At 42.1% G+C, this 13,303-nt stretch overlaps 1 protein-coding gene across 1 annotated transcript in view; it reads left to right on the top strand.

The window, feature by feature from the left end:
• Positions 1-508: 508 nt before the first annotated feature.
• Positions 509-13,303, top strand: part of MPP4 (membrane palmitoylated protein 4) — a gene marked incomplete at its 5' end in the record, with an annotated part of 37,924 nt that continues 25,129 nt past the window's right edge. The window contains 8 exons of the mRNA XM_042948701.1: positions 509-605; positions 1,714-1,835; positions 5,654-5,731; positions 7,828-7,908; positions 9,080-9,211; positions 9,913-9,994; positions 11,102-11,187; positions 12,637-12,708. Of these exons, the coding sequence (XP_042804635.1) occupies positions 509-605; positions 1,714-1,835; positions 5,654-5,731; positions 7,828-7,908; positions 9,080-9,211; positions 9,913-9,994; positions 11,102-11,187; positions 12,637-12,708 (750 nt within the window). The remainder of the gene's footprint in view (positions 606-1,713; positions 1,836-5,653; positions 5,732-7,827; positions 7,909-9,079; positions 9,212-9,912; positions 9,995-11,101; positions 11,188-12,636; positions 12,709-13,303) is intronic.

The following is a 13,303-nucleotide window of genomic DNA, read 5'->3' as shown; positions in this document are numbered from 1 at the left end:
CCACTATTGTGTTTCTGTTTCTTGAAAATAAACCTTCTGAAAGCAACGTAGAAAACAACCTTTAAGAGTATGCCTCAGGAGTAGCCATGACTTTTGCCATTATGATCAGTACCATGAAGAACTACAGGTGCAGTGAGAGAGAACAGGGCACCTGAGTGGAGTCAAGCCAGGGAAGCCTCTTCTGGCTCTGAAGGATGGTAAAATTAACTTGGCAAAGAGAAGGGAACAAAACAAATATTTGTTTGTTACTTGCTAAAAAAAGAGAAGAGTGGGAAGACTGTTTTATGAAATTGTAGTGTTCTCTCATAGGGGTTAATTTAGGGAGTAAGCTCCACAGGGCAAGTGTTTTCTTTGATACGGATCCCAGAGTATAGCACAGTGCTTGACTTGCTCAATATAAATGCTATTGAAAATATATTCCAGTGCATGAGAGCTGCATGGCCAGCATGACTGAGTGAGCTGTGTGCTGCGAGCTATTGGTCTGCTCCCAGTTCCGAATTCCTTCTGAAAGCTTGTGCAGGGAGGAGGGATACAGACAGACAAAGGCACAGATCCACCAGACAAGAAGAACATGAAGCCCTCTACGGCCACCAATCCAGAGAATGGTATGTGGTATCAGGACTCCTTTCTAGACTGGAAAAGCATTATAATATCATTCTAAATATGAGATCAAATTTAGGGGAAGGGATTCTGATAGATTTTGTGTGATTCTTTTTTATTTTATTTTTTAATGTTTATTTATTTTTGAGAGAGGGAGAGTGCGAGCAGGGGAGGGGCAGAGGAGAGGGAGAGAGAATCCCAAGCAGACTCCTTGTTGTCAGCATGGAGCCCAACTTGGGGCTCCATCTCATGAACTGTGAGATCATGACCGGAGCCAAAATCAAGAGTTGGAACCTGAACCGACTGAGCTACCCGGGTGCCCCAGATTTATTGTGATCCTTATAAGGACATTGTTGTACACTTTAGAGTGTCCTACTACATCTACTAGTGATGAGTGTAAGCAATTTTCAAGTCAGGATGGAAAGAAATTGGCATAGTGAGTTTAGAACCTCTTTTTTTCTCTAATCTCCCAGTGTTTTATTTAAACTTAGAACTTCACAACTTGTTCACATTCAAAATATCACTACAATAAATAGTTTCTATTTGTAAAAAAATCAAGCATTCACTAAAATCTGTTCAGTTTCTTTAATCAGTGGAATCCTGAGATTTGTATTAAAAACCTATGGACCAAGTTTTTCAATCACATTTTCAATAAGAACTCTCAAAAAGGGTGAAGACAAAGACTATGTATGAATTTGAGAAAGAAGATCCAGAGAACAACTAGATAATTTTGGAAAAAACCAAAGGCTGATAAAAGTAGGGAAGGGAAAGCAATTTTGCTCTCATAAAACCCTACATCTGTATATACTATGATCTATTATTTCATCTAATGTTCCCAACAACCCTATGGGAAAGTTAGCAACACCCAATGGGAAAGCTAGCATATTCTCATTTTGCCCCAAGGACTGGTTTTCAGATAGTTGTGTGACTTTCTGAAGCTCACACAGTGATAGAACAGGGCTTGAAACCTGAGTCTTTGGCCTTAAATCCAGCATCATCTCCTTCCTCCATAGTCACTAGGACATCCCGGCTGTCTGAGTTGTCTTTCATACTTACACCTGCCTTTCTTCACCCCACACCGACCACCCCATCTCCACCCTCGCCCTTTTCCAGGTCTCTCCCAGATCCTGAGGCTTGTGCTACAAGAGCTGAATCTGTTCTATAGCCGAGATGTGAATGGAGTGTGTCTCTTGTACGATCTTCTCCATTCGCCGTGGCTGCAGGCTCTGCTGAAGGTGAGCACCTCATTACCCGGAAGCCTTTGCTTACTGTGGGAGCTGGGAACTGCTTACCCAGCTGTGCCACTGGTCAGTTGTCAGGAAATTCCAACTTGGTAAATGTTCTTAGAAGGCCAATTCTTATTCTGAGAATTTCCAACATGGGGGTGGGCGTCCCCACACCAACAACAATTCTCGGGATACTACTGGATGTCCTACTATTCATCTCAATTCTGACACTATCTACCTGGAGATAGCATCGGATAGCATCGGATCATATCGGAGATAGCATAGGTGAAGGGTTCAGTCTCACAAGACTGCTGTACCCTCCCCCCATTTCAGACATCAGTCACAAGCCAAGATGGGTACCTGTACTTCTGACCAACTGTCTATAAATCAGAGGTTTCATAACCTCCTCCTTGGGTTCCATTAATTTGCTACGTTTCCCTTGCTAGATTACCAGTTTATTATAAAAGGATATAACTCAGAAACAGCCAGATGGAAGAAATAAATAGACCAAGACTTGTGGGAAGGGATGAAGAGCTTCCATGCCCTCTTCACTCTTCCCTAGATTGCCACATGTTCACAAACCAAAAGTTCTACCAAACCCAGTCCTTTTGGGCTTTTCTGGAGGCTTCATTACATAGCCACGACTGATTAGATCATTAGTCACTGGGTGTAGATTCAACCTCCAGCTGCTCTCCCTTCCCCCAGATTTAGAGGTGGAGGAAGGGGGTGGGGGTGAGGTGGGACTGAAAATTCCAACTGTCTAATTACATGGTTAGTTCTCCTGGCAACCTGCCCTTAACCTTAGGTGCATTCCAGAAGTCACTTCATTAACATAAAAAAAGAGCACTTTTCCTTGCTTAGGAAATTCCAAGGGTTTTAGAAGCTCTAAGCCAGAATCAGGGCCAGACTAAATAATGTAATTCTTATTATAAATCCCAATATCACAGCAATTCTCAGAGAAGAGCTACACAAACCTATTAGCTTACGAAGGAATTTAATTTAGGTGGGGAAGTATACAGCAGCTCCTCTTTTCTCTCCTAGTTCCTTTTCGTCCAGAGGACCATGGGATCACAAAGCCACCACCACAAATGGCCATCAGCACCTTTAGCATCTGTCTACAACCCTTTGTCCTTGAGGCTAAAACTCAGTACAAATAAAAATGCTTTAAAAAAATTATTCCTGTTTCTTAAAATCAGGAAATGAGATATATGCAGTTCTGTTTAGACATTTAAATTTTTTCTTTCTTTCTTTCTTTCTTTCTTTCTTTCTTTCTTTCTTTCTCGTTCTTTCTTTTTTTGAGAGAGAGGGAGAGAGAGCGTGCATGCGCTGGAGCGCAAAAGAGCTTGTACACGCGCACTAGTGGGGGAGGGGCAGAGGGAGAGGGAGAGAGCATCTTAAGCAGGCTTCCTTGGGCTGAGCCTGACTAAGGGCTCCATCTCACAACTGTGAGATCCTGACCTGAGCTGAAATCAAGAGTTGGACACTCAACTGACTAAGCCACTCAGGCACCCCAATCTTAAATTTTTCTTACCTTGAAAATTTCTTCTTCTTCTTTTAAATTTGGCTATAATTTCTTGCACTGTACAATAACATCTACTATCTAATTATAATTTTGTTCAAATGTTATTTTTAAGAAAGATTATCTTTTGGGGCGCCTGGGTGGCGCAGTCGGTTGAGCGTCCGACTTCAGCCAGGTCACGATCTCGCGGTCCGTGAGTTCCAGCCCCGCGTCAGGCTCTGGGCTGATGGCTCGGAGCCTGGAGCCTGTTTCCGATTCTGTGTCTCCCTCTCTCTCTGCCCCTCCCCCGTTCATGCTCTGTCTCTCTCTGTCCCAAAAATAAATAAAAAACGTTGAAAAATAAAAAATTAAAAAAAGAAAGATTATCTTTTAAAGTTAATTTTTGGATGTGGGTGTGTCCTTCAGCTAAGTGTGAAATGTGGTCAATCTTCTGATGCTTGTTAATATATTATTTAAAATAAGAGAAAATGGTGGGGTGCTTGGGTGGCTCAGTCAGTTAAGCATCCCACTCTTGATTTTGGCTCAGGTCATGATCTCACAAACTGTGAGATCGAGCCCAGTGTAGGGCTCTGCACTAATAGTGGGGAGCCTGCTTGGGATTCTCTCTTTCCCTCTCTCACTGCCTCTCCTCAGCTCTTGCTCTCTCAAAATAAATAAATTAAAAATGAATACAATAAAATAAGAGAAAGTGGCAACATCTTTAGCATGAACAAAGAGGTACACTCACAGAACTTGTTTTAAAAGTCTTGATTTCTTCATCTATTCATCTATTGTTGGACACTCAGGTTGTTTCCATGTCATGACTATTGTGACTAGTGCCTCCGTGAGCTCGGGGGTGCAGAGACCTCTTTGAGATCGTGATTTCTTTTCCTTTGAATATATACCCAGAAGTGAAACATACAATGGGATGTTATTCAGCCATAAAAAAGAAAGAAATCCTCCCTTTCGTGACAACATGGATGGACCTGGAGGGCATTATGCTAAGTGAAATAAGTCAGACACAGAAAGATAAACATCATATGTTCTCACTTCTATGTGAATCTAAAAAAGCAGAGCTCATAGATGGATGGTTGCCAGGGGCAGGGGCTGCATAAAATAGGGAGATGTTGGTCAAAGGGTACAGACTTGGTTATGAGATGAGTAACTTCTAGGGGTGTAATGTACAGCATAGTGATTATAGCTCATAATACTGTATTATATACTTGAAAGTTGCTAAGAGAGTGGATCTTAAATGTTCTTAACACACCCACACACACCCACACACGCAATCATAATTATGTGAGGTAAAGCAGATGTTGACTAACCTTACTGTGGTAATCATTCTGTAGCACATACATATATCAACTCAAAATACTGTGCACCTGAAACTCACACCATGTTACCCGTCAGTCAGTTTTCTCATGAAAACTTGGGAGGAAAAGCCCAACCTGATTCCTATCAGGCATGTTTTCCTCTTGGGATTAAGCTCAAGCAGGAGTTTTCCTGTCACTAAAGGGATTCCCTTGCTCACCTGTGCAGATGGTGTGTGCCCCATGTGCCCTGCCTCAGTTCATCAGCCTTGTGTCTTCCGGGTAAACCTGAGCACTTGGCACAGGGGCGGCATGAGGAAGCACTGTCATCCCTGATCTAGATGGTAGAAGGCTGGGCCTAACTGGCCTCTTGGGCCTCATCCCTCCACCAGTAAGAGAAACCAGATTCCTAAAATAAGAAAGGCCTCACTGCAGAGCTGAGCATGCCTGGGCATACTCAGCCAACTGTAGATCCTGCTGTGGAAAAAATTCCTGGGGTCAGCAGAGGCGAAGTTGAAATTTTTATAAATGAACGTTTACTGGAGAATTAAGAGAGGAAGAGGAAATGAATGGAAGATGAGAACAGAGCAATAAGCACATATAGTGTGCCCGGCCTCTTGTTCACACACTCTGCTGAACCCCAAGCCACATGGCCGGTGCCCTGGCACAGAGGTTCTTACAGGTCTCTGGCCCCAAATCCCTATTGGTCCCAACCCTGGAAAACCCACTTGTCAATATAACAAGAGTAAAAGTTTGAATTTCCTTTTACCAGTGATGGTGGCTGGGGAAGACCAATTTCTAGTGGCGGCCAGTAATTAAGCCTTTGAAGCATTGAAACCACCAAACTTGAGCCCATATCTGTTAGACAGTGAGTGACACCTTATTAAAGGCCAGTCACACAAGCCACTCAACTGCTTGCACCGTGGACCAGCCTGTCTCTCCCCTTGCAGACCTTTCAACCTGAAACATTAATAGTCACGTTATCAATATGTCATTCTCCCACCGTTGCCCTTCTGCAGGTTTATGATTGTCTCCAGGAATTTAAAGAAAAGAAACTTGTTCCTGCCACAACTCATGCACAGACGTTATCCTATGAGGTAAGGTGGTTTTTTAATCCACAGAAGAATAGGGCTTTAAACGTGAAGGCATTTTACTTGCACTGTTAATTTAAATGAATTAAGGACCTAATGGGAGAGTTTGACTGATTATTTTGTATTGCGTAAGTGTTTCTAACTGAGCTTTAATAGAAGGGAGAAAATTAGCCAGCACTTCAAATTTAAACAAACAAACAAATGGCATTTTAAGCATATGTCCATTTCTCTCTTTTTCTCCTAAATCTTAGGCTCAGTTTATCCCATGTAATCCTTGGGTAATGTTGTTATAGAAGTGTTTCCCAAATTTATATCTCTAGCGGGGTTCTTTGCCTGAACTCTTATACCCACTGACTTCTCCCCATTGTACTTAAATGCATGTTTAATGGACCCTTCAAACTTAACATGGCCCATGAGCTCCTGATGGTCCCCACACCCAAAGCTACTTCTCTCCTAACCTTTTCCATCTTAGTAATGACACCTTTGTTTTTGTAGTACTCAGGCCAAACTCCTTGGGGTTATCTGTGACTTTCTCTTTCTTTCATACCTCATACCCAATCTGACAACAGATTCTTCAGGGCCAGTTTCAAAATATATCCAGAATCTCATCACCTCCACTATGCCACATAATAGAAACCTTCATCATCTCGTATACAGATAACTGCAATATAGCCTCCCCCCTTGTCTCCTGCTCTTGCCCCCACCCCATCCCCATAGTCTATTCCAGCATAGTAGTTGAAGAATTCCTCTTGAAAGGGGTGTCAAATCATGTCACTTCTCTGCTTAAAACCTTCCAATGACTCCCTATCTCAGTGTACACATCACAGTTCTTAGATAGTCAAACATAATATAGTTCCCATTCTCTCTTTGACTTAACACTCACTGCTCTTCCCCTTGCTCACTATGGTCCTGCCAGATTAACCCCTGTGGTTGTTTGAACCAACATGCACCTGCCACAGGCCTTTTGCACTGCTATTCCATATGTCAATAATGCTCTTGGCCATATACTCACATGATTTACTTCCTCATCTCCTTCTGGTCTCCATAGAAATATTACCTTCGCACTAAGGCTTTCTCTGGTCACCCTACCTAAAATTGCAACCCCTCCCTGTCCACCTTCCTGTTTTATTTATCTTTTTAACTCTCATCACCATCAAAAAAAAATATGGGGATTTTTTTTTTTTTTTTTGAGAATGGGGATTTTTGTCTGGCACTGTATTTGTATCACTGAAAACAGTACCTAGCACATAGTAGATGTTCAAAAGATATTTATCAAATGGATGAAAAAGTGTAATCTATTTTATTATTTATTGCCCAAACTGTATTAAAATAAATATTAAAAAAAAAGAAAGACTTTACCCTCCACTCCAGTAATCAATAATTCACATTGTTCTCAGTTATTCCCAGGAAAACACACATATGATATTTTATTGTTGTAATTGTAGTGAATGGAGGTAAAGCTTAGTAAACTATTTATTTTCATTTGACTGTATGTAATGAGGCTCAACTGCTGAGAATTTATAGAGCTCTGTAAAGTCTTTAAAGGTCTTATGTCCTATCAGAAAGCAGGTCTACACCTAAACCATGGAAAAGAGATCAGAATTTATTCTGTTTAACATTTTTTATTGCAGTAAACACTAAAATTGGTAATGAAATAGTAAGTCCTAAAATACAAACTACTATTCCCATTTTCCATTTGATGGAACATCCACAGGATTGGGCTCAAATACCTGGAGAACTCAGGTACCTTAACCTGCCCATAAAGCATTCATGTTAACAAACAGTTTTAGCGCCACTAGAGGGAAATTGCCTTGGTACATATGATATGACAAAATCATGTTAGTTCTTCCTCCAAGCCTGTAATATGCCAGGACTGGGGCACTGAAGTTTAGATCTACCCCAAATCTTGAATTCAACTTGCTGTAGTAAAGTTTAATGATGAAGGAAAGATTCTGGGCCCCGACTTTAAAGATGAAAATGAAGATTTCAATAACAGCTTGTCTTAGGTTAATGTGCTATATCTGTTATCCAGCCTGGGTGAGGTTAACTAGGTGATGAATATTTTAAAAAATTTTACAGTGTACACTTTTTTTACCAACCAGGTAGTGGGGATATTACGTGAAACTCCTAAATCCCCTGAGACCCAAGAACTGAGACAAATCCTCCAGGCTCCACATTTTAAGGCAAGTGCTTACTAAAATAGATAAGATATGCCCATCTGGTGCATAAGCAAAGTTGGGAAGAAGAAATAAATGTGGCAGAAAATTCACTTTCTGAATAGACATTCTATTACTGCACACGGGTGACCAACAGATTGTTCTTAAAGATGTGGGACTCAGATGTGACTGGCTCTGTGTTGTTAGCCATGGAGCTAAACCTGCCAGAGTTATGAGGAGACATCCGGAACTTTCCATGTGTCTTGTTGCCCCCCTACAAGGCCATTGTCCCTCTAAAGTTCTGGAGGACAATCAGGGTAGTATACTTCCTTGTAAATATTTTAAGTTTTAGATAAAATGTATGAAGATGTTTGGAAAATATAGTATAAGGATGATAAACTCAATGAGAGGTATATGAAGAACAATTGATTAAAAAACATTTGATTACAGAAAGGAAACCTATCTCATAGCACTTACAGAATTTGAGATCATTTTATCAACAGATGAGAATTTTAAGAGAAGGTCTGTGTTTGGAGCAATGGAACTTATGAGTCAAATTTTTAGTTTACAAGATAACCCTAGAGAATTTTCTCTGAGTTCCAGTGAAGTTCTGTCCTCCAATCTCAGACTGGGCTATCAAATGACTACTTCCCCACCCGATGAAATAAAAATTGAACAAAATGGGCCATTAGAAGGAACTCTTTGCTTATACCCTAAATCAGGAAGCTACTTTTTCTCATTCTGTTCCTCATAGGCTCTTGGGAGTCACTGACAAACTAAACCAGCAAGATGTTTTGATTACTATCCCCCATTCTGCTTTAATTAGAGAAAATATTACAAAAGTTATTCTGTAGTTCAAGCTTGTAGGAGCACCATGGATTACATGGATTTGCAGGAAATGAGAAGTGACAAAACACATTTTAGCAGAAATGCAAGAATATATTATATATCACTTACCCTCTCCCTGCCTTGCTTCTTTTAAAACGGGGACAATAAATATAGCTGCCTCACAGAGTTATGGTGAAGACTGAGTAAAAAAGGCCAGCACATAAAAGCACATAAAAGGCCAGCGTGTACGTGTTGGTTGTTGTGGTAGTAGTGATGGTGGCGGTGTCTTGGACAGAGTATTGGCTCCCTGTCTTCTAAATGCGTATGTCCTATGTGTGACGTTTACTCACCTTGCCTTCTCTGTTCCTAGGCCTTGCTCAGTGCCCATGACACCGTGGCTCAGAAAGATTTTGAGCCCCTTCTCCCCCCATTGCCAGACAACATCCCTGACAGTGAGGAAGCAATGAGGATTGTTTGTTTGGTGAAAAACCAACAGCCCCTGGTAAGGAAATCACTTTATCTTTTCGTTAGAATTATACCATGGTTAATTGTGAACCAAGTGTTAATTATGAACTAAGGGTTGATTGTGAACTCTATTATCTCTAGTAGTTATTTAATATAATGTTAACTATTCTTGTCTCTAGTCACAGTATAGTTTCAGGCATTCAGAAAATGTGAGGGGATCCAAGAATGGCTGAAGCATGTCCTAGCAACTTTTGCCTGTGGCTTTAAACACATGATACATTATCATGTTTTCTCTAGGAAAGATTTTTGCTTAGTGTTTTTCTTTGTTGAAAAATCTGTGAGAAATAAGACTTATTTTATTATATTTATTGTTTGGCTCTCTGAGGTACATACATTTCACTAAATTCCAATGTACTTATCTAAGTTTTTTTCTCTTTATTGTTGGGAAGCTAAGTGAGGTATTAATTTGATTTTCTAAGAAGTCTCTTTGATTAGGTTGTAATGGTGAGAGCTTTCTTTATCTTTGTAAGGATCTAAATATTCTTTTGTATCTATGTGGTTGGATAGAGACTTTGATAGGCCAAGGTTGAATGAATGGCCTTGTCTTTTTGATGGCATGGTATGGCCCTGGTTGGTATAAATATCCTCTTCTGACCAGACCAGAGGCATATTGAGGGAAGCCACCAGAAAAATGGTCATGTTAGGTAAAAGAGGGATTCCACTGCACTCTTTCTCCAGGGAGCTACCATCAAGCGCCACGAGATGACAGGGGATATCCTGGTGGCCAGAGTCATCCACGGAGGGCTGGCCGAGAGAAGTGGTAAGCTGAGCAGCAGAGTATGGATGTGACCAGAGAAATAGGAAACCATTACTTGTTTAGTCTTCTTTCCAGGGAAACCCAGCTTTCCTAAACAAGGTCAGGGCCTCTGTGCATTGCATTGGTTACTAGGAAGGAGGGAATAAATATTCCAGAAAATCCTGTTTCCCTCCTTCACTGAGGCCCCATATTAATGTTCTCTCAGTTTACATTCTTGTGGTAATCTACCAAGCTAAGTATTATCAGGCCATTCTGCAGAAGAGGAAACTGAGGCTCAAAGAGATTAAGTAATGTATGCACTGTTTTCAGTTAGACTCAGGATGCAAGTCCGGGTCTGTCTGCTCTATAGTCCCAATTCTCTCCCTTCACCTGGTCCTTCCGCTTGCAACAAGGCTCTGTTCCACCTTGAAATGCCTGATGCTTGCCTTTTCTACAAGTGAACTGAATTTCCTTCCTTCCACGGCTGCATTTCCGTGCCTGCTGCCCCATGTCCTCACTTCCCAGGGCCTTGGAGACGGGATGGGCTTCATACCCCAACATTCTTAGAGCAGTGGCCCCAGGATTTCCTAGTTGCTAAGTCCACTGGCCCTTCCTTTGGCCTCAGTTTTATTTTTACTTTCTAGAATATTTGGTGTCATTGACCATAACTGTCTTGAAGTGTTCATCACCCATGGTTTCTGTTCCACAACATCATCCTGCTTCTCACCTCTCCCTCCGACAACTCCACTGTTTACTTCATACTTCTCAAGGCTTGATCTTAACCCCCATGTTTCTCCATGTTTCCTCTTTTGAAGAATGCCCCTCCCCTTTCCTTTTCATTTATCATTTACTCATGATATCTTCATTTTACAGCATCAGATTAGCAGAAATAGAAATATCACCATCACTTAATACCCAATAAAGAGGTATAAAATGCGATTCTCTGTGCTTTGGTGGTGGTGTACTCCAGAATAACCAGCCTGTATTATTATTGTTATTATTTCAGAGTAAATGTTTAAATGTTAGAGCATGCTTGGCTTAATGAGTTTGCTAAAAATCTTTGGTACAGCTACCTCTATTTTTTGCCAGTTTCCTTGTATCTTCCTTTGTTTTGTGTTCCTGTTTGCCTAGGGCTGTTATATGCTGGAGACAAACTGGTGGAAGTGAATGGAGTTTCAGTTGAGGGACTGGACCCTGAGCAAGTTATCCATATTCTGGTAACAGTCTTCTGTTTGCCTTCTCCACGACTCAGTGCAATGCTGTGGCTGACCTGAGCCTGTCTGGCCCATGGTGTGTGTGCTGAAACATGAGGGGGGTTTGGTCCTTTCTCCAGACCCCCAGACCTTTTCTGTTTCTGCTGGGAGACTTCTCTTGCCAAGCTGCTCTTTTGGCCTCAGTAAGGCTCTGCCAATCCCCCCAGCCCAGGCTCCTTGTTGCCTGAGATGCTCCTTTGGAAACTGAAGCTGGGGTGGCCAGAGTGAGACTCTGGAGGAGTGTCTGAACCTGAGCAAATTACCTTTGCTCCCCTAACATTTTTATACAGCTGAAATCTATTCACCGTCTTCCTTGAGGTAGCTTTGGGGTAGAAAAGATGTCAGGGGAGGCTACCCTATGGGAGGGGGAATTCCTTGCCTGTCTTGCCCACCGTCATTGGTGGTTGAAACTGGGGATTTACGACCAGTTTATGGTTTAGGTTTCTTTTAGGTCCCATTTCCACTTTTCAAACCTTTGCCTGAATCACAGTCCAGCTGTCATAGCCATAGTGGTATGCCCCCCACCTCCCCCATGCACACCCCAAGTGTGGGGGCTGACATGGATTACTATTTATCATAGTGGTTCTCAAACTGAGTTTTGGGGGGAACCCTAAATTTTCATAGATGTGCCTCAGGGACTACGTGAGAGGTGGGATTATAGGGAATATACTAAGCACCAGAACATTGTGCAAACCACATGCTATGAGATGCTGCACATGAGCTTTAAGGACTGTCAGTTGCAGACACACATGGCTCCACCTCAGCCATTTTGGTGCCAGCTTCAGAGCCAGGATTGGTGGGGTTGTGAAATTTCTGAGCGACATTTGTTCCTCTCTGGATCTCTAATACCTGCCACAGTGCACGTGACAGGAGGATCTTGCCTTCTCCATCAGTCTAATAGGTTCTCCGTCTTCTCAAAATGTTTGAGGGCCCCCCTTCCCCCCATGAGCTTAGAGCTTGTCCATCCCCCCAGAAGACTTGGGAGCCCTCTTCTTCCCCATCAGACTGGGCTGCCTGGCACAGGAACAGGTGTTCGGGAAGTAATTACTGACTCAAGTTTGAGGAGGGAAAGTCAGATCAGGACCTCATCTCCTTCCCCAGTGTCTGTGGGAAGAAGACCTTGCTGAATAAGGTCACAAGATGGAGTGTTCCTGGGGGAGGCCAGGCCTCGGAGTGGGGTTTAGCAGGCCAGGAACTCTGGAGCCCCATAGCAGGGCAGAAGCTGAGCTAAATTTCTTCCTAATTTCCACTTCTGCATGGTGATATTTAGCTATTGAACCCTTGTAAAAGTCCCTGTGGGGGATGTCACCCTTAAAACTGGGCACACTGTGTTATAACTCCATCTGCTAAAATGTCATAACCCAGTGAACTCTGTGATTTGTTATTCTCCCCCTCCCCTTTGACATTTTCTAGGCTATGTCTCGTGGTACAATTATGTTCAAGGTGGTTCCAGTTTCTGCCCCTCCTGTTAATAGCCAGAAGATGGTAAGAATACACTGAGCCTTCATAATCACATACAGGAAATCCTCAAATAACAATAATAGTGACTTAATATTTTGTATCATACTACCCTCCTCTATAATGTGTTGAACATTTGTTCAATACTGTGTTGCACATTTTGTTTTGAGAGACAGATAGAGAGGGAGAGCACAAGTGAATGAGGGCAGAGATGGATAGAGGGAGAGAGAGAATACCATGAAGGGGGTGGAGAGAGAAACAGGGCTCACCTGAAATGGGGCTCGTGTTCACCCGAAGCAGGGCTTGAGCTCACCCCATGCGGAGATCAAACTCATGAAGCGTGAGATCATGACCTGAGCTGAAGTCAGATGATTAATCTACTGAGCGACCCAGGCACTCTGGACATTTTTCAATATTGATGACATGAGAGGCAAATGAGTAAATGAATACAATAAAAGGAGATGGAGTACAAGAAGTTAAAAAGTAGTATCAAGAATGGGAAACACTTGAGCAAAAACTTCTCAGTTCTAAGAGATTCTGTTGGCAAAGTCACTTTTTTGGTGGATCTTAGACTCAGTTCAAGAGGCAGGTTCCCCTTTTGGAGAGTATGGGGAGGAAAGAT

Source organism: Panthera leo, chromosome C1 (assembly GCF_018350215.1).
Source record: "Panthera leo isolate Ple1 chromosome C1, P.leo_Ple1_pat1.1, whole genome shotgun sequence".
NCBI lineage: Eukaryota > Metazoa > Chordata > Mammalia > Carnivora > Felidae > Panthera > Panthera leo.
Note: the sequence above shows the minus strand (reverse complement) of the source record. Positions and strands in the feature narration are given on the sequence as shown.